The sequence below is a fragment of the Pipistrellus hanaki genome (genome assembly GCF_964339955.1).
Source record: "Pipistrellus hanaki genome assembly, chromosome: 7".
Lineage (NCBI taxonomy): Eukaryota > Metazoa > Chordata > Mammalia > Chiroptera > Vespertilionidae > Pipistrellus > Pipistrellus hanaki.
This window is the reverse complement of record NC_140509.1, coordinates 65,799,771-65,821,541: the sequence shown is the minus strand read 5'-3', so window position 1 is coordinate 65,821,541 and position 21,771 is coordinate 65,799,771. Positions and strand designations below refer to the sequence as shown.

The window sequence follows — 21,771 nt, the reverse complement described above, 5'->3', positions numbered from 1 at the left end:
CCACACATCAGAGAGTGAAAAATACAAAATGCGGTGTTCCTAATCCTTCAACAGGGCTTCTTAAAAAGATACAAATGAAAAGAAATTCGTGAAGTTTGGGACTTCTCTATCTCCTACCTTCAATCAACAAGGTCTTGTTTTTCCTACAAGCATTGGTTCAGGGGACCTGGGGAGGGAAGAGACAGCGGAGGAGCCTGTTTGCTTGCAGGGGGTCCGATTTGGTCATTTTCCTCCTGTGATCGTCTCTGTAGAAAGAGTTCATGAAGCAGGTCCAGACCAGCGGGGTGCTGATGATCTTCTCCCAGGCCTGGATCGAGGAGCTCTACCATCAGGTGCTGGACAGAAACATGCTGGGAGAAGCCGGCTACTGGGGCAGCCCCGAGGACAACAGCCTCCCGCTCATCACCATGCTGACTGGTCAGTGGCCCCTCACATAGCTCCGTGCCACCCGGGTGGGAGGGCTCACCCTTCAAATCCCCTTTCAGAGCAGTAACGGTGTTTGGTTCCATCAGACCTTAAAACGGCACCCACAAGACTGCCCTGGCAGAGGGTGACAATTTGAGAGAAGGCTCATGAATTCACCTCGCAAGTGTGTACTGTCCTTTTTCCACGTGGGACTCTGTGGAGCTCACTGTGCCTCGCTAGATAGGGACCTTACTTAGCACCTATGCCTGTTGGTGAGAAACCTTAGGCCTCTTCTGGGATATGAAGTACTTTCTGGGCACAAAGCCCAGGATTATTCCTGGAAATTCTCATGTACTAGTAGATACAATTATCTGTATTATGCTGTATCCTTCAGTGCTCCTGGAAATTTGCCAATAATGTAAAATGATTGATTTTAAACTTGGCTTCATTCCCATTTCTTATCTAAATCAGAGGCCCTCTTCTCTTTTCCCAATGGTACCAGAATTAAAAATAATATAAAGTAGCCTGGCCAGAGTGGCTCAGTTGTTGAAGCATGGTCTTGTGCACCAAAAGGTTGTGGGCTTGATCCCCAGTTGGGGCGGGGTACATATGGGAGGCAACTGATTGATGTTTCTCTCACATAGATGTTTCTCTCTTTCTCCCTTCCTCTCGCTCTAAAGTCAGTAAGACATATCTTTGGGTGAGGATTTTAAAAAATGTAATGTCAAGTAGTTGCCCAGCATCTTTGTCTTCAGTGTCCAGAGTTTTTAAAACCCTTCTTAACTATCAAAAATTTTACATGAGAGCATTGTAGAGTATGGTCATAAAGACATTTTTTGGCAAAAGCAACCATTCATGTCATTGCATGGCTTAACCATGATGTCAGGTATAGGTCAGGGAGGGCTCAAAAGTTTGGTCTAGTCATTAGTAGCCTTGATAAATTAGTACTCCAGGCTTGTCCTATATTTGACCTGAGTTGCGAAACTGGTTTCTGAGCTGAGCGATGCCGTCCTAGCTCCAGCTGATAGGTTATGTAGAGTGTGGCCCTACATAGACACCTTTCTGTCCTGTCTGTAGTACCACATGTCCTCACACAGCTTCCCGTGGTTCTGCTCCGGGTAGGACACACTGACAGACTGGGCTGGGCAGCACAGTCCAGCTAGGAGGCAGGATCTGTTGTCTAAAGGCTGTGTTATGTCGCCTGTGGTTGGTATTGGAAGTTCTGACAAAGGTGGTGGAGCTGTGAAATGGCAGGTGAAATGCAGCAATGAGAAATCTGGGGGCTCTTTAGGAATTAGGGAATCAAAGCATAGAGTGAGGTCTCTCTGCAGCAAGCAGAGTCCCGGTCATTGTCTGGTATTTGGAACTTTGATCCCAGAACTAGGATGGAATTTGGAGGAAGCCATGAGACTCAGGATCACTGGAGCCATTTATGTTTCATTTATCATGATAACACTTACATCCATTTGAAAAATACAAACTCTTCAATATGTGAGACATTTATTCATTCCTCCTGTAAGTAGTCCTTTGGTTTCCATCTGCTTCATAAACTCCCTTCAGTGGGGATTAAAGGTACTTCCCAGAGCTTAGACATGCCTTGGAATTTGGGTGGGGATCCTAAGCCTGCCAGGTTTAATTTTAAAAGGCCATAGTTGCTGCCAAAATTAATCTCTTACCTGAACCTTAATAAAAGAAGTCATTCATCAGATGTAGAAATGAACACATAACAAGCTATTCATAGTCACCATATTCATCAGTCATCACTGTTACCCAGCCATCTCTTTTATAATAGAACAGTAAACTTAATTGCTATGTCCATAGGAAAGTTATCTTAGATTAATGATAGAAAAGCACTTTCCATAAGATTTAGACAAAATTAGGCTATGTGACTCTTTGTAGAAAATTCCAATTATGAAATGACAAGTGAATTCAGCAATTAACCTAGAGTTTGGTTACTGTAGTAGCCATCTGATCATCAACACTGTCCTAACTGTGGCCATTCCTGATGTCATGTCCAAGTGTCCTATATAACCGTGGAATCTTGGTGATCAGATCAACTTGGCATTACTTGAATTCATCAGTCCTTTACCTAGCACACTGGAAACATGATAAATGTTGGCCTGGAAATTTGATAAATGGCCATTTCTGGTGAATATCATTAGACTGACCACATGACATATTAATTTCAGTGAAACTGATGTGTTCCCACTTTGGTTGTAATGTAGATTTTTCCCTGCCTTCCCTGATTTTATTGAGATATCATTGACATATGATACTGGGTTAGTTCAAGATATATACGTAATGATTTGATATATGTGTATATTGTACAGTGATCACCATAATAAATTTAGTTTACATCAGTCACCTCAGGCAGTTACAATTTTTTTTCTTGTGATGAGAACTTTTAAGATCTACCTACCCTCTTAGCAACTTTCAAAGAGATTTGTTGCCAGAAGTCTGTAGGCTTCTTGGAGTCACTGTAAGGCTCAAAAATATTGGGTCGGCAGCTAAGTAATTGCGGATTTTTTAAAAAAGAATTTTTTCATGGAACTAAATAACTTTTTTCTGTAATGTATTGCCCATTTTGATCAATGACCTTTTGCCATCTTTCAGGCAGCATCATAATCCCACCTTCAAAAAACTTCTGTTTTTTATTAGCAAAAAACTGAATCAGGTACGATTTGACATCATCATCATTATTGAAATTTTTACCATTCAAGGAGTTTTGTAAAGATCGAAACAAAAAGTAATCAGATGGTGCAAGGTCAGGACTATATGGTGGATGTGGCAAAACATCCCAACCAAGCTCCATTAATTTTTGCCGAGTGACCAAAGATGTGTGTGGCCTTGCATTGTCATGATGGAATACAACACCTTTTCGATTTGTCAATTCGGGCCACTTTTCTTCAACTGCATTGTTTAATTTCGTTAGCTGTTCAATGTAGACATCAGAATTGATCGTTCGGTTGGGTGGTAAGAGTTCAAAGTAGACAATTCCTTTGTAATCCCACCAAACTGATAACAAAACCTTCTTTTGATGAATATCAGCTTTTGATGTTGTTTGAGTTGGTTCACCTGGCCTGCTCCACGATCTTTTCCGCTTGATATTGTTGTAAACAACCCATTTTTCATTGCCAGTTATCAGTCGTTTTAAAAATGGATCATTTTCATTACGTTTCTTTAGCAAATCGCAGCTGCTAATGCGTTGCGTTAACTGTGATTCTTTCAGTTCGTGAGGAACCCATGTATCGAGTTTTTGAACATAGCCAAGTTGTTTTAAGTGATTTTCAATGCATGTATGTGATACATGAAGCTTCTCTGCAATCTCACGTGTTGTACTGTGACAGTCCGAATTGATTATTGCTTTGATTAGGGCGTCATCAACTTCAACTGGACGACCAGAGCGTCTTTCATCTTTGAGTGAAAAATCACCAGAACGAAATTTGGCAAACCAATTTTGACACTGCCGTTCTTTTAAGGCTTTGTCACCATAAACAGCACATAACTTTTTATGAGCTTGCGATGCGTTTTTCCCTTTGCGGAAATAAAAAAGCAAAATATGACGAAAATGTTCCTTTTGATTTTCCATTTTTCAACGAACGCCAAACAAAAACTACAAAACAGATCAAAAAACTTTTTTTACTGATTAACAGCTGAATAGCCAACTATCAAATACAAAATGTGTTTTACATTTGTACTACGTCTGCAAACCTAAAAATTCAACTGAAGCCATATATGTGTGAAACCCGCAATTACTTAGTTGCCGACCCAATACAATTAAATCATTTTCAAACACCATCCTGTTGGTTTGACGGTGAAGTCCGGAAATAAACCTATGCTACTCTCTTTTCCATTGCGTTCTACTGTGTTGGTTGCATTCAAGTACATATGCTTCCACTCCACGGTCACTTCCCCGATGCTTACTTCCTAATTACTGAGGAACTTGGGGCCCTGAGAACAGAGTACCTGACTCCAGGCTACCAGGCTAACTTAATTCAGAGCCAAGGTTGAAGCCCAGCATTCTCAACCCCAAGCCAGTTTCTTCTTGCCAACATGTTAGGGATTGGTGCGTTGAGCTAATTTTGTAGATGTGAGTTTAACAAAAAATTAAACAAGGTGCATTAGGATCCCATATTGAGCTGGAGTTTGGTGTCGTGGAAAGAGGCCTAGATGGGAGTCACGAGATATGACTACTGAACCTAAATCCTTCCTTGACCAGCCTCCTAGCTTGGGCAATTTATCTACTTTGAGTATTTATTTCCTCCTCTTTGACATAGAAAAAGCAATACATACTCTGCCCATATACCTGAAGTTGTTGGGAAAATCTAATGAAAAAAAAATGTTGCGTCCTCACACATTGAAAATTGTGAAGTATTATTATTGTTAAGATATTATTATAGTACTAAGAAATCAGGTTATACAATCATTTCACCAAAGAGGATTATTTTATTCTTCATGTTTATGAGGAAGCTCTGAAAGACAAATCTATGTTGAGGTATCATGTATATTTAAAACTTGGGGATAACACCAATGTTTTGAATATTGGTATTCAAAGATCATACTATTCTAAAAAAGAAATAGCAGTCTATCTTTTTTTTTTTTTCAGTTAAAAAAATATATACAGCATCCTAAAGAAGAATGCTCTGGCAATGAAAGAAAACTATACTGAATGAAACAAAATTTTTAATATTTTGATAAAAGGTTGCTGCATACTTGTTACATAACAGATCCAAGGGATGTTTATTGGGGGGGAAACTAAGTAGTGTGGTGGCTGCTTGTTTTTGACTGAACTGTGCTGTTCAAGGAAAACATTGCTGTTTTTCCTTGGCAGATATCGACGGCTTAGAGAGCAGCGCGATTGGGGGCCAGCTGATGGCCTCTGCGTCTACAGAGTCTCCCTTCACCCAGAGCAGGAGGATCGATGACTCCACAGTGGCAGGTAGGGGCCTTGAGTTTATGAATATACATACATCACATGTGGCACTAGCAATTAAACCATTATGGGCAGTTTCCAGTGCTGACATAAATGAATTAAGGTTTTGTCTTTGCAGAACAAGTGCCTGGTGGAAGTTACTTAGCATCATCCAGCTGGCGATGGAGCATTCATTATTTATAAGCACAAAGTACAATCCACTAAACCCTATTTCCTATAGTAGAATCGCACACAGCTCAGCACTGCGATCTTGATAGTCAAAGAATCCCATGCTGTCATTCATTGCCAGGTTGTTTTTGTCTCCAATACGTGACCCATTCCCCTTCACATTCTAGGTGTGGCGTTTGCTCGCTACATTCTGGTTGGCTGCTGGAAGAACCTGATCGATACTTTATCGACCCCCCTGACTGGCCGCATGGCGGGAAGCTCCAAAGGGCTGGCCTTCATTCTAGGAGCGGAAGGCATCAAAGAGCAGAACCAGAAGGAACGCGATGCCATCTGCATGAGCCTGGATGGGCTGCGGAAGGCGGCGCGGCTGAGCTGTGCTCTAGGTACTGGCGGGAGGAGAATTTGTGGCCCACGGCCTGAGGGGTGTACCTGCAGAACACACTGGGAAAGGCCTAGTGGGAAACAGGTCTCTTAGGGGAGTTCTGCCAGGTGGGTGGCTAGAGAACAGACTCAGGTAAGGGGTAACTTGTTTGTTTCCTCTAAAGGAGTTGCAGCTAACTGCGCCTCGGCCCTTGCCCAAATGGCAGCTGCCTCCTGTGTCCAGGAAGAGAAAGAGGACAAGGAAGTCCAAGAACCCAGTGATGCCATAGCACAAGGTAACAGCTGACAGGCCAGAGTCCACCTGGTGTCTTATGTGCGGTGTGCATACACATGCACCTGCAAGAGCAGGCACTCGTGTCCATTCTGTGTGTGATACATGGCATAGGTTTACCACTAATCATGAGATCCCACTGGGTTGTAGGCTTGGGTCTGTTTTATGGGGATGATCTAACAGACTTCTTACAGCAGAGGTGGGTATAAGGCCCACGAAATCCTTTGGTCTGGCCAAAGGGGTGAGTTAATTAAATGTTTGATCAAATATACCAGGCTAATTTTTAAGCTGGTAATTTTGTATAGCCTATGAATGATGTTATAAATATCCAAATGGCCCTTGGCATAAAATAGGTTCCCCACCCCTGGCTTACAGAGATCCCTCTGAATACCAAAGACATAATGGCCTCTGGCAATCAGGAAAATTCACTTGGCTGCTCACAGGTGTTGTGTAGGACACCAGAGGTCCACCAGTGGAGCTTGTGAAACCTCCATCATCAGCTGGCCACTGGCTATGGCACTTCACAGAGTACACATTTGAGGACATTGTAGGTTACAGCACAGAAGGCGGAGTGACCAGTTTTCTGAAGGGGGATATCAAACAGATGGAGGAACTTTCTGAGAGGAGGCACAGGAAGACTGCTCTTTTGAGAAAAACTTGAGCTTTGTGAACTCAGAATAGAGTTGTTTTTTATTTAATCAGTTAGTTAATGAAGTGGGTGATTATCTAAATACTAGAGGCCTGATGCATGAATTCATGCACCAGTGGGTCCCTCGGCCTGGCCTTCAGGATGGGCCGAAACCAGCTCTCCGATATTCTTCAAGGGGTCACGGATTGTGAGAGGGTGCTGGCCAGGCAGAGGGGCCGCACCAATGCACAGTCGGGGCCTGGGAGGGACGGTGGGAGGTCTCCAGGGCGTGTTCAGCCCATCTCTCTCAGTCCTGATCAGCCAGACCCCAGCAGCAAGCTAACCTACTGGTCAGAGAGTCTGCCCCCTGGTAGTCAGTGCACATCATAGCAAGCAGTTGAGTGATCTTAGCATATCATTAGCATATTACTCTTTGATTGGTTGAACAGAAGATCAGATGACCGAACACTTAGCATATTAGGCTTTTATTATATAGGATAAGGAAAGAGGATGGCCTTCCTAATGAAAAAGATAAATGGCAAACAGCCAACAGAAGGAAAATGGAAAGCTTGGTTCAATGTATGCAAATGCTATGTATCAGGTATATAAAATAAGCTAGTGACAGGAACATTGGGCACATTTTTAAAAGCTAGAAAAATAGGCTGGCACTCTTCCTCAAACTTGAACGTTATATATAAATCATATGAAAGCAAAGCAGTGCTCACAGATCCCAGTATTAACTGAAAAAGGGTACCACAATTGTACTTAATATGTACAACCATAAATTATATAAAAATCCTTACCTTTAAAGCCTTACAACTATAAAATGAAAACTAATATTAAAATTATATACAAATAAAAAAATCAATATCAGATCCATGTGACAAATGATGCTTTGCTGAAATTCAATTTGCTCCTTGCAGCAGGAATACTGTTTGACCTCCTCTGACGTGAGCATGCTGTATTTCTGGGTTCTGGCTCATCACTCATTGTCCCACCAGGACTGTCTTCCAACAATTTGACACCCTTATTCATGGAGAATGTCATCATTTGACCTTGTCTTGGCATTTTGCATAATTGACTTCTAAGTAGTCACCTTCTGCATCCTTTCTCATTAATGTTCTACAATTGAAAAATTATTGCTTGAAGGTCACAAATATAAATGTAAACTCAGGGAATGAAATGCTATGGTAATTTCCAGTTATTAAGCAGTCATCGTGATATTCAGAGCAGAACACATAGGTTGTTTTAGGTGATCATCATGAAGGCATAGCATTAAATCTCAGAACTTGCAGAACATCAAGAATTCTCCCACGTTATTACTTTGAGTACACAGGGGCAGGGAAGAGTCTGGGCTCAGATAGCTTTAACTGGGGTTAGCACATGAAGCCTGTCCTCACTGCTGTGCCTGATCCAGCCCAGGGGTGGGCCTGGAGGAACTGCACCTGCCAGCTCAGATTCCATCCAACTTCTTATGTCACAGAGCTGGAATCTGCAGTGTCTGTGGGGCCCGAGGGCTAGGGAGTTTGCATGATGAACCACAGGGACCTGCCATTGAGGAATCTGCTGCCAATGTTGTCTGCTGTTTCCCTTTCCCTTTGCCCTTGCATGATAGCACATTTCTTCCTCTCCATCCATTCTTTTTCCCTCTCTGTCTCCCTCACTCAGAATGCTATTTTAACGAATGTCTTTCTGGCACAGTGAAACTAAAAGTGGAGCAGAAACTGGAGCAGATCGGGAAGCTGCAGGGGGTGTGGCTGCACACAGCCCACGTCCTGTGCATGGACGCCATCCTCAGTGTAGGCCTGGAGATGGGAAGCCACAACCCGGACTGCTGGCCACACGTGTTCAGGTGATTGGCGGGATCCCCACCCCGCACGGCACCCACCCTGCCATGGGATCCTGGGGGTGGTGGAAGGGGTAAACTCCAGAGTCAGCAGCACTTAAACAGAGGGAATAGTTCAGAGTTTGGATAAACCCCAAGTGAGAGGATTTAAAAAAGAGAAGAGGGACTAGGGGCCCAATTGAATGTATGTCATAGAGAACAAAGTGATAGGATTCAGGAGATTGTGAATAGATTATTGACATTATTTGGGGGAGGCAAATGAGTTTTATAAAGGAGGAAAAAACAATTTAGTAAATAGTGGATGATAAAAGCCATGTCAGTTAATTAATACTATGCGGATCTAAAAGCTGGTCATGTGTCAGCAATATAACATTGCTGCATGTTTGTTAATGTCTTCTCCATTTAAAGGATGTTGGATAGCTTACATGGAGACACAAAACATAACAGGGGAGAGAGGCAGGGAGATGGCTATCTGCAGAGGAAGGAGGAAATTGGGGAGCACTATAGCACTAGCTGAATTTCCTTTGTGTTTCAGTGTGGGATTTACAGAGCTGGTCCATTTGAGCTGTGACTTTTACCAGCTGCTTTTGTGTGACTCTCTCTAGGGTGTGTGAGTATGTGGGCACGCTGGAGCACACCCACTTCCGCGATGGCACCTCTCAGCCCCCCCTGACCATCAGCCAGCCCCAGAAGGCCCCCGGAGGCTCCGGACTCCTTGGGGACCTGGAGTGTGAAGGCTTGCCCCCGGAGCAGAGCCCGGAGCAGGAGAGCGCCCTGAGCACCGCCCCGGTCATCCAGCCCCTCTCCATCCAAGAACTCATCAGGGAAGGCAGCCGCGGCCGGGCCTCCGACTTCCGCGGGGGCAGCCTCATGACCGGGAGCAGCGCCGCCAAGGCTGTGCTGGCGCTGTCCACGCAGGCCGACAGGTGGGTGCGCCCCCCTCCTCCCCACACCTCAGAAAGGCTGTTGGCAACATCCCACCCATCTCTTCTGGTCTCAGAATCACTCCTGGGACAACCTGATTTGTTCACCAGTCATTTAAATCTCAATTTTTTTTTTTTCAAACATAGCTTCTGTCTCCTGCCACGCCCCACGCTTAGAAGGACCTGTTGTCTAGTGACTGCCTGGAGGCTCTGGAGGCAGGCTGCCCGGACTCCCTGACTCCGGGCAGCTTCACCTCTTCATCTTGGAATCGGGTCATGAAGTAGCTCTCTCACAGCGTAGCCACGAGGTTCAATTAATCAGGACCCTTGAGGCACTGAGGACAGAGCGTGGCAAATAGTAAAAGTCCACTATTTTTATGATAATTAATGTTTCAAAACCCCACACTCAGATGTGATGTTACTGTTACTGTGATCTGTTACTAAGTGATGCCCCATAACCACACTAAATTTGAGAGGGAAAAATCAACAGTAAGTCCAACTGTGTGTTGACACTTTGATGTTGAAAGTGTTTTTGGTCACCAGTCACATGTTCTACCGCCTCACTGCACTCTCCAGACGTGGTGGTGGTGCCCAGACTACCAGCACAGGTGCAGTGGGGTTTATGGGGTGAGGACGGACAGCAGGGGGGTGGAGAGGGAGAAGAGTACCCACTGGCTGGGGTTCTGAACACCCCAGTCTTTCCTGACACCCACCAACTGCAAGGTCATGCCTGTCTAAATAGTTGCACCGAGACTCCGTTTCCCACTTCACCTACTAACCCAGTACCTGTACTAACTCAGTACCACAGTCCCCCTTTTTCCTGCTTATCCGACAAGGTGGCTGTGCAAGTACGTGGGGTCTGGATACAGGTGTCAGGTGGGACATAACATTCACCGCTGTTGTTTCTTACAAGGAGAAAGAAGTGGTTCGTGAGATACAAAGCCTAAATAGTATTAAAGCTGGAATCACAAAAATAGCAAGAAAAATGTTTGCTACAATGGTTTGAGAATGACGAATTCACTGATTTGTGTCTCATATAACTCCTTCAAAGGGGGATTGTTACTTGGTTTCTCTTAGAGACACTGTCCCTCTTACCCAGCACGTGGCACCCCACGGGGCTGCTTGCCCTCCGGTGTCACCGCAGGATTAGAGGGCAGGCATTGGGGGACCCAGTGCAGTGGAAGGCTGGCTCACCTCATTCCTTATGTGGCCACACAGATCAAATTTGGTCCTAACATTCCGATCACCAGTGATCATCCTCTCAGCCCTGCTGCCTGCATTCACCCCTCCTCCCTAACTAGAATGCCCAGCTGAGTGGAAAGCAAGAGAGCCTTCAAGGTCCGTTATGTTAGGGAATATTCATTATCCCAGGAGATACTGGAGCTCCCACCGTGTCCTGGGCCCCAGGGTCTGAGTCGGAGGGGTGAGGACAGTCCCTGCGCTCAGGGAGCTTACAGGAAGGGATCTCCTCCTCTTGTATCCTCGGAGCCATGCCCAGTGTTATACTCATCAATGTAGCCTATCAAAAGCCTTAATTCATTTGCTGGTTTTTCTTTAATTTAGCTTATGAGCCTGAAGCTAATTTTAAGGATTCCATCCCCAGTTCATTTTCTAGGAGTGATACTTTGCCATCTTTCAACTTCTTGTCAATGTCTGAACTATGCCTTGGGTACCAAAATTCTTTTTAAATATGTCTGCTGTGCCCTTCAAATGAAACTCTCAGAGTTAGAGCATAGTTGTACATAGTCATTAATGAAATAGGATACATTTTATTAATCACTTGTAACAAAATTACCATAATCATTCTGCCATAAAGGCTTTGTTGGACTGCTTCCAAGTGACATATCTTTTTGTTTCACCCAGGCTCTTTGAAGATGCTATAGATAAGTTGAACCTCATGGCCCTGGGAGGTTTCCTTTACCAGCTGAAGAAAGCATCGCAGTCCCAGCTTTTCCATTCTGTGACGGACACTGTTGATTACTCGCTGGCAATGCCAGGTAATTCTCTCCCTGAAGAAACTGAGCCATGAGATAATCAGGGAACAGCCCAGACCTCTGATATCAGCACCCTGCCTGCAGACTTGACTCCACACTCCCTTAGCACAGGCCACCTGGCTAACTTGTCATCTAGGCATGACAGGTGTCGGTAGGTAAGGGGTGGGATTATTCTTTGTGAATGCCAATGTCGCTGCTGCCACTGTTAGAAAGGTATTGCCACTGGACCTGGCTGGATTGTTCTGCTAAGTTTGGGGCTTGTGGTGATAGAGAAATTATATGGCTAGCCAGAATGCAGATAGCTCTCATGAGGTGTGGGAATCCTTCTCCATATCACAAACCACACCACTCGCCTCAATCCATGCAGAAGCCACTACTGATTCCAAACTGGACGGAGGGAGAGAAAATGGGAAGGCTCAGCAGAAGCCTCATGCCACTCCTAGGAAAACCGCTCCCAGGGCACATCCTTTGAATGATGGGTCGCTGTCACTGTCTTCACGCAGGAGAGACCAGATGAAGGCCAACCGGTGGAGGAGGGAGTGCAATGGTACTGAATTGACCCCTGGTCTCAAGTGGGTAGCAGGCTGCTCCTAAGTGCAGCTGTCCATCAGCTGCTAGGTGGTTGTGCTGAAACAGTGAGCACTTTGTCCCAATGAGTCCAGCATAGGCACCGAGCCCTGTGGCAGGTTGGACTGCACAACCTCAGGCCCCTTCCATCTTTAGGAATCTGAGATTATATATTTGGCCTTTTGATCCTTACTGCAGATTCTAATTTGAGAACCGCCATCCTTTCCCCACTAGTTTTTTTTATATATATATATATAGACTTTAAAACCTGAGCTGTATAAAGCCAACCTTCCAGAACCTAGAACCTCCAGAGCATCTCTGAGCCCGGGGAAACCTTCTGAATCCTTTGCATTGGAGAAACCAGCAGACGCTGAGCCTACAAAAAGCAATGAGCAGGGTCAGGAAGAGGTAACAAAAGCCGACCCAGGCAGAGGAAGCACTGGCCTTTAAATCAATCAGATGTGAGTCCAAATGCTGCCTTCGTTATTTACCAGAGCATCGTCTCAGAAAAGTTAGCTCATCTTTCGGGCATCAGTTTACTAACCTGCAAAATGTCAGTAATTACATTCACTGCTTGAGTTTTGCTTTCAGAATTAAAATGGTTAAAGAGGCAGCGACCCAACACAAGATCTGAGGCAGAGTAAGCATTCCATACGTCAGTGATTATTATTACTGTCATTTTGAAGTTTATTTGGTATGGCAAGACTTAATTAGAAGCATTTTGGTTGGAAGAGCCTATAATGGGCACTCTGTAGGCAGGAAAGGGGAAGCAACAGGACATGAGCAAGAAGGGCGTGGGGAAGACTAAGGTAACAGTGGCAAAGAAGTAGCAAGCGATCAGAGTGGGCAAGGACGGTACTGAAGTGAAACACAGGCAACACAGCATGTTGTTGGGTGGCAAAGGGGCCTGACTTGCTTGGCAAGGGCTTCGGAGTTGCCATAAAGGGTCGGTCAAGTGAACGATGACCATAAAGAACGACGATCACAACAGTCATGAGAACAGCCAAGAGTGTGGGTCAGGTAGTATGTGTCTGTATTAAGCACTTATGAGTATTGTTACTTTTAATCCTTAAAATAACTTAAAGAAACAGGTCCTATTATCACCACTTTTACAAGGAGAAACTGTGGACCGGAGACATAAATCACTGGTCCAATGTAACCCAACTACTAAATGGTGAAGAGAAGATTTGAGCCCAGGCAGCCTGACTCCCCAAGCCTCATCCTCACCCTCTACGTCATTCTCCCTAGTCGACAAGCACTGCTCACATTGCCATGGCCACCACTGGGAAGGTAGCGGTGAACAGGAAAGGTGTGTCTGGCCTGGTGGAGTGAACCTCCTCCATCTCTCTTGCATCCAGGCTCCTCTCCTCTCCCTCAGCTAGCACTCGCCGAACACTCCTGCTGGCCCGAGTACAGTTCTTTCCTTTCCATCCTCTCTCTGTGCTTGAATAGTCAAACTCTTGAGTTTGGGCTTTATGACTCTGATGGTCTTCTTCTCGTAGGAGAAGTGAAATCCACCCAAGACCGGAAGAGCGCCCTCCACCTGTTCCGCCTCGGGGACGCCATGCTGAGGATCGTGCGCAGCAAGGCCAGGCCGCTGCTCCACGTGATGCGCTGCTGGAGCCTGGTGGCCCCGCACCTGGTGGAGGTGAGTGCCAGGGCAGCGGGCAGCTCAGGGGCTCCTTCAGCAGAGCCAGCACAGGGGTCGCCAATCGGTGTGGGGCACAGAGCGCTGTGGCCACAGTGCAATGAGAAGGTTCTGATCTTCTGGCCACAGCATCATAGCTCTGTGGTTATACCTCATGGCATCTGAAGCATCGCCCCAAAGGTCAGCACTGCCCTGGACTCATCCTGACCACTTTACAATTTGGCAAGGTGCCTTTCACAGCCAGCTTTCATTCTTTACGACCTGGTGTTGACCCAAGTCTGAAGCTTTATTTTTATACATGACTATAACAATGCCTTTTGTTCCTCTCAGTCTCTCCCTTCTAAGAGCTAACTATATTCTGGGCAGTACCCTCTAAGTAGGAGAACCATACGTAGTTTTCCAACAGAATTAACACTGGGACCCCCTTCACTCTCCAAAGGAAAGCAGTGCATGTGATAAATTTTATGGCAACTCACCATCTCGGTACATGATGACTGGCTACTGCGAAGATGGCGGGAAAATTGTTGCCCTGTTTTACAATAACTATTCTTAGCAGCTCTTTAGTGCCTATCTGGTAGAGGTGTCTTATCTGGTAGAGATATTTTGGGAGCTTAATTCACTAACCTGAGAACATTCTGGTAAGGAAAGGGAGTAGAGAATAATTGCTTAGTTATGGCGAAGCAGTATCTCAGTTATCTATTACACTTTAATAAAGCATCCCCAAAACAGAGTGATTTAAAACAATATCCACTTAGTTAACTCAGGATTCCCTGCATCAGATATGTGAGCTAGGCTCAGCTGGCACTTCTCGGGGCTCAGCCAGGCAGGTCAGATCTCAGCTGGCCTCACATGTCACCTGTGGCCAGCTGGTCCGTGATGGCCTTGACTTGGACGGCTGGACAATGGGCTCTCTCCTCCTCCAGAGGACTAGCCCCAGGTCGTTCTCATGGCATTTTTAAATTCCAAAGGAAAGCAAGAGGGCAAATCCCAAATCACAATGACTCTTCAGCTCTTCACTCCTTAAAGAGTTGATATTGTTCAAAGCAAGCCACACATCCAAGCCCAGGGGGAGGGATAGGAGACTACTGCAGGGCCTGGAGACAAGGAGCTCTGGGCCAATGAGAGCATTATTGGTGCAGTTGCCGCCCCCTATCCGCACTGAGGGACAGATGATTCCTCTGATCGTTCTGTGGTTGGGGCACAGCTAACAACGAGCCCATGGGCAGCTCTGGTGCCTTTATAGTCAGCATGTTCTACGTCACCGAGCAAACTGTCCTGTTACCTAAAAAAAGAAGAAATTACTAGATACTGTTTCCTAGAAACATTTCAGTGACATTGGAGTTGTGTCTAAGAAGTTTGTTAAATTATTTAAAATACAGTGTAGTGTGCTGCTCATCTGTCCGTGCCCCTTGAAATGTTTGTTACTGTGACAGAATTGCTGCCTCCACCTCCCTGCAATGAGGTGAGTTAGGAAACCCTTTGGAAACCAGATTCTTATTTGCCTGGAGTTCTGATGGTGTTCTCTTCTCTCCTGAATTTGCAGGCTGCCTGCCACAAGGAAAGACATGTGTCTCAGAAGGCTGTCTCCTTCATCCATGACATACTGACAGAGGTCCTCACGGACTGGAACGAGCCACCTCATTTCCACTTCAATGAAGCCCTCTTCCGGCCTTTTGAGCGGATCATGCAGCTGGAGCTGTGTGACGAGGATGTCCAAGACCAGGTCAGTGTGTCTCCGTAATCAGCTTTGCATCATCATTGCGGCTAGCTCTTACTGAGTGCACTGGCAGGCGTTGTTCTATGAATTTAGCATGTTCACCTTTCCACTAATCCTATGTGGAATCTGTGGCAAATAAAGGTGAATTCACTTAGCTGATGATACATGTTTAGTGCTTGGTGGAACTGGGACTCAAACCTATGCAATCGGGTTATACTGGTCTATGCTCTTGTGCCTAGCCTACATGAATTGTCTCTTTGAAATCTAAATATGTTAAATAAATACTTAAGTCCTAGCCTGTTTGGCTCCATGGATAGAGTGTTGGCCTGCAGACTGAAGGATCTGGGTTCATTTCCAGTCAAAAGCACGTACTTCAATTGCAGGCTCCTACCCGGCCGGAGTCTTGGTTGCAGGAGGTAACCAATCGATGTGTATCTCTCACAGGGATATTTCTTTCTGTCTCTCCCACTCACTCTAAAAAATATGGAAAATATCATTGGGTGAGGATTAAAAAGAAACAAAAAATGATAGAAGACTTAAAATTGTTTTTAAAGACATTGACACTCTGGCAAGAAAGTAAAGAATATTAAGATGCCAACAACTAAGTAAAAACTGGAAGCCACAGAAGTGAGCAGAGCTCTAAGACTGGGTTTGCCTCGACAGAATTTGTCACTAGGTGAAACTAAGTTCTGCTGTCACTTTCTTGAGGCCAGAAGAACAGGAAAAAAAAAAAAAAATGTTTAATGCAAATCTTTAAAACTGGTGTAATTCAGATCAAGGTTGGATTAGAAATGAACCCAACCTCCCTGAAGATAAGATCAGCCTGTTTCTAACACTGGCATTTAGTAAAGATTAAAAATAATAATAACTCTCCAGGATTAAAATCACAAGCCAGCCACTCTGGGGGAGTCAGTGCGTGAAAGTGCACCACCTGGTGGTCAGAGAAATTTTGCACCGACACTGTACAGAGCAATTTCCATCAAAATCCAAGCAGGCTTTTTAAAGATATTGGCAGATGATTCTCAAATTTATATGCATATTCAAGGGATTTGGACTAAAGAAAAACAGATTTGAAAAAGAAGAACAAATTTGAAAAATTTACACTACCCGATTTCGAAACGTCAGTAGTCAACACAGTGTGTTATTGGTATAAGGATAGACTTGTAAAATGATGGAACTTAATAGAGCGCACACACACACACAAAATCTCACATTTATGTTCAATTAATTTTTTACAAACATGCCACTGGAATTCAATAGAAATGATGTTATTTTCAACAAATAGTGTTTGAACATGTGCAGTAAAAATAACCTACACCTTTACCTCAACATATACAAAAAAAATCTCAATATGGATCATAGGCTTAACTGTAAGAGCAAAAACTATAAACATTTCTAGGAGAAAGTACAAGAGATGATCTTTAGACCTTGGATTAGGCAAAGATTTCTTAGAAATGATATCAGCATCATCCATAAAAAGAAAATGTAATGATGCTCACTCCAGCAGCACATGAAATCTACAACAAAACAGAGATGATTACCCCTGTTCAAGGACGACATGCAAATTCATGGAACTGTCCATGTTTTGTGCAGTTTCCAAGCTTCCTTACCATCCTTTGCTGATTAACACAGATACACACACACAAAAAAAATTTGGATGAATTTGGCTTCATTAAAACTTAAAACTCTTGCTTTTCTAACATCATTAAAAAAATAAAGACAAGCCCGAGGCTATGAAAAGGTATCTGCAAATTATAGACCTCAGAAAATATCTGAGTCTAGAATACATAAAGAATTCTAAAAAATAATTTTAAAAAGATAAGGATGAGAAGACAAAGACCCAATCTAAAAAAAAACAAACAGTAAAATATTTATAAATGGCTAATAATAAGCTTGTGAAAAGTTGCCCAGCAACACGAATCATTAGTAAAATGCCCATTCATGTAACATGACTGCTTATTTGGGTGATTTTTGCATGAGTTTGCCTGGGTTCTGCTCTTTCTCTTTCACTAAAATTAACCCAGAAATGGGGAGCAGAAAGACATCACCCTTCCCAGAAATCCTCCTGCTCCTTTGAAGAGAAGGGTTTAATGTGCCACCTCCTTTGCCTCTGCCAGGTCGTCACATCCATTGGTGAGCTGGTTGAAGTGTGTTCCACCCAAATCCAGTCAGGCTGGAGGCCCTTGTTCAGCGCCCTGGAGACTGTGCACAGCGGGAACAAGTCCGAGGTGAAGGAGTACCTAGTGGGCGATTACTCCATGGGTAAGCTCGTGTGTGGGTATTGTTTCCCGGAACTTTACTGAATTCCTTTATTGGCTCTAACCAACGTTTGTTCGAGTCTTTAAGGACTTTGTGTATAGAAGACCATGACCTCTGCAGACAGAGAATTTTACCTCTTCCTTTCCAATTTGGGTGCCCTTTCTTTCTTTTTCTTGCCTGATTGCTCTGGAGAGGACTTGAGCAGGAGTGGTGACAGTGGGAAGGATGGGGGCTGACGTTTGCCATAGAGCATTCGTTCTCTGAGCCCAGTTTCGTGCCATCAAAGCAGAGTGAACAATTGGGAGGCCCGGCATGCGGCCGCGCTGTATCAGCAGGAAATAAGCTGGCGGTGCAGGGCGCAGAGTTCTGAGTTCTGCCAGCAGGTGAGAGCCCGAGCATCTGCTCTTACCGATTGGACGAAAGACAAAGAGACTTACTGTTTTCACTTAAACAGATCTGTGCTGAGCTAATGCCTAAAGCCAAAATGAAAAATGTTATCCACTTGCTAGAAAGAAACAGAAAACTATCATAACACAGGAGGCTGGGTCTGGATGGAAAAGGATGGGCACCCCGAGCGCAGGCCCAGCAACCAGGGGTATTGTGTCGGGGTCCCCAAGACCACCCCCACATTTCAGAGACCCACCGGAAGGACTCAGCAAATAACCACGCTAAGATTGATTACATGGCCCAGATTTATTCCGTTGTTCACAGCTAAGAAGCAGGATGGCAGCATAGGAAGGATAAGCCAGATTACAAGGGGGAAAGACGAACGGGATCTGGGGAAACCCCTGTCAGGCTCTCACCCTCCCATGGGGAGTCCCACGGAGCACACTTTTACCCCAACAGTGAAAAATGCAGCAATACGATATAATGCTTCAGCCCAGGAAAGTGCATTAGAAACCCAGCTGAGGGTGGTCCCGGAGGTACCTTCCGCCTAGCATACACCACAATTCCTGACGCCCCAAAGGGTAGCAGGTGTTCAGAATAAACCACACTGTTTGCACTGTCTAGCCACAGTGAACTGCCTTTATTCGTTAAGTGTTGCCCAAGAATATTCTGTGAGTCAAGTTCCCAGACTCCAGCCAAGAGCGAAGCTTGCAAGCAGGCCTTACAGGACAGCAGTCTTGGGCCTCCTGTATTAATTCTTTTCTGCACATGTATGAGTAAAGTAGTGTACTCCATCGGGGGTTTATCTAAACCTTCCCTTCTCTAAAATTGAATGTGCAGGGGCCCATGTTTCACTGCCCTATAGACTACACATTGTCTCAGCCCTGCATGAAGCCAGCTTTGCCCCCTCTCTACCCTGGGCTCTCTTTGTAGCTCTCCTGCAGCTCCCCCTGCAGGCCAAGCTAAGAAGCACAGCATCGGAGCCAGGCCAGCTGTCCCTTCAAAAGGCACTGGCTTTTCTTCAGAGTTTTCTAAGGCCCTGGGGAAGGTGCCGGGAGTTTGGGCTACCTGAAGGGTAGAAACTTAACTTCCTTAACATTCTATAATCTTCCTCCCTCAGGAAAAGGCCAAGCTCCAGTGTTTGACGTATTTGAAGCTTTCCTCAACACTGACAACATCCAGGTCTTCGCTAACGCAGCCACTAGTTACATCATGTGCCTTATGAAGTTTGTCAAAGGGCTGGGTAAGTGGAGTCGTCCTTCCATGCCTTGTGACAGCTGGGGACCCTTTCCTGCATGGCCTTGTATGGAAAGCCCCAGAGACAGGCCCTCTGACTGCCTGGAGCGAGCCGGCAGCCTGGGGCGGGAGCAGATGGTGTGTGAGACTGTGTCCACGGCTGACAGTTTTCATTGTGTTCGTGGAATAATCTGGTAATGGAGTATGTTTCCTATTCACAGACCGCTATTTTATTTAAGAAGCTCTAGTTATGGTATTCTATTGTTCAATAAAAAAAAAAATGTGGAGTGCCTCTCCCTGGGCTTGGCAGCCTGTTCATACTGTGGGACATAAAGATGAATAAAACATGCTTCCTGCCCAGGAGACGCCCTGGGAAACAGACACAAATCAATAATTACGGTTTAGTGAGACAAATACTTTCATAGAAGCTCGTAAAGAAAAAAAAGAAAGAAAAGCCATTTAAGCTGAAATGAACAGACAGCTGAAAGGAAGAACGGGGCATGCTCCAAGTTTCTTATAAGGACTGATGTTACCCAGAACTGGATATCCAGGAGGAGAGCAGGTCAGTGTGGAGGACAGGACTAAGTAATGAAGTCTAGCTCTGGGCATTTGGACATGTTGACTTGCAGTGGAACATTCGAGTGCAGATGCTTCTCTACAGGTTAGAAATTTGAGATTTTTATCTTAAGGAGTTGAGACGTGAAAATAGGATGCAGGATTAGCAGTGTGCAGATGGAGAATATTTAAAACAGGTAGGTCCTGGTTCTTTCTGTGAATTACAAGGTGGAATTACTAGTATTGAGCTGGGGATGGATACTGGGACCATCTGAGACCCCAGCATGCTGGCTGGGTACTGCCCCCGGCTCCAGGGGGCACCGTTTGCATAGCCTTTGACTTTGAAATACTCACTGTACAACAAACTAGGAAATGAATTTATTTTTAATTCCCACTTGGTTATTTCCACCTGAACTTGGCCTAGTCTGTGTTTTTATCCTGTAAGGTGTGTTCATCTAAACCAGGAGTTTGCAAACTCTGGCCCACAGGCCAAAGCCAATCACCGATAGTTTTTATAAATACTGTACAGTTTTGTTGGAGCCCAGCCACGGTCATTGGTCTGTGGCTGCTTTTGTGCAGCAGGGGCAGGGCTGAGAGGCTGCAGCCAAGGCAGTCTGACCTGCAAAGCCTGGAGCATTTCCTGCCTGGCCCCCCACAAAAACGTTTGCCAATATCCAAAAGGTAAGAAATGTTTGTCTTTTCTAAGGAGAACATGCCTCTTTGTCTGCATCTGAATTTTAACTAATGCCTAGTAATTATGTCAGTCTACTCACAGGGGAGGGTGCTAGTTGCTACAATTATAGACAATTAGAAACAATTACAGTACTGTGCAATGATTTTATTAAAAGTTGAGAAATAGGTTTCTTACATGAGAAGAAAAATCATTCTCAACTATTGTTTGCCTATAGAAAATCTAGAAACCCTCTACAGATCTGTAAAAAAGGAAAAAAACGAATTTTATTTCAACTCAATTACATAGCCTCTATCCCCAAACCCCAGATGTTCAGAATCTTCCCAGAGCTTCATTTATCATCGCTATTTAGTGCTGAGCACCGGCAGTCACATGAGACCTTTTTCCAGTGGCGTCCGGGATCATCCCCATCAGAGCTTCAGAAGTCGCACCCTCAGCAGTGGGGCCCAGGGCGGGAATCCGAGTGCCCAGGGACAAGTGAATACTGTTCGGCCACTGCCAGTGCCCAGGCAGGATAGAGAGAAAGTGCCCATTGTTTAGTCAAAAGGCGAGTTACAGAACAAAATCATCTCAACCACATAAGATGTGTGGTATGATCCTGTGTTTAACATGTACACATACATGCAGGGGACAGAATGAGTGAAAGGATTTCTCTCCGGTACATGTTAATTTAATTTATTTTTGGTCTGTGTTAGTAGATACTGGGTGAGTTAATGCTGTGTGAGTAAACAGGTCTTCTGCTGTCAGGGCATAAACAAGGATAACTTTGTCTCTGTCCTCCAGGGGAGGTGGACTGTAAGGAGATCGGAGACTGTGTCCCGGGACCAGGAGCCACCGCCCCCGACCTGTGCCTCCCTGCCCTGGACTACCTCAGGCGCTGCTCTCAGGTACGGGGTTGCTCACGCCGAGTCCCAGGCCCTGGAACCTGCCTCGGGAGATGCTTGTGTCAAAAGACACGTGTGGGTGTGTTTGGCTGAGGCCCAGGAGAAGCCCTGTCTACGGTCTCTGAGGCGATGGGGACTTAGGTTTGGAGCATAAGTGTTTGACCCCACCCGTGCCATGAAGGAGAGAGAGAAAGTAATAACCGTGTCCTAGAACACAGTTGGACCCCAAGATCTCTGGCGCTTCTCATTTATCCTCAGATGAACGACCATCATTTCTA

At 45.0% G+C, this 21,771-nt stretch overlaps 1 protein-coding gene across 1 annotated transcript in view; it reads left to right on the top strand.

The window, feature by feature from the left end:
- The window catches only part of ARFGEF3 (ARFGEF family member 3), a 133,070-nt gene that overhangs the window by 90,046 nt on the left and 21,253 nt on the right, over positions 1–21,771 (top strand). The window contains exons 14-25 of the mRNA XM_084890649.1: positions 252–417; positions 5,237–5,344; positions 5,674–5,889; positions 6,052–6,162; positions 8,488–8,638; positions 9,238–9,558; positions 11,419–11,552; positions 13,619–13,764; positions 15,308–15,487; positions 17,599–17,743; positions 19,248–19,370; positions 21,393–21,496. Coding sequence (XP_084746775.1) covers positions 252–417; positions 5,237–5,344; positions 5,674–5,889; positions 6,052–6,162; positions 8,488–8,638; positions 9,238–9,558; positions 11,419–11,552; positions 13,619–13,764; positions 15,308–15,487; positions 17,599–17,743; positions 19,248–19,370; positions 21,393–21,496 — 1,905 coding nt within the window. The remainder of the gene's footprint in view (positions 1–251; positions 418–5,236; positions 5,345–5,673; positions 5,890–6,051; positions 6,163–8,487; positions 8,639–9,237; positions 9,559–11,418; positions 11,553–13,618; positions 13,765–15,307; positions 15,488–17,598; positions 17,744–19,247; positions 19,371–21,392; positions 21,497–21,771) is intronic.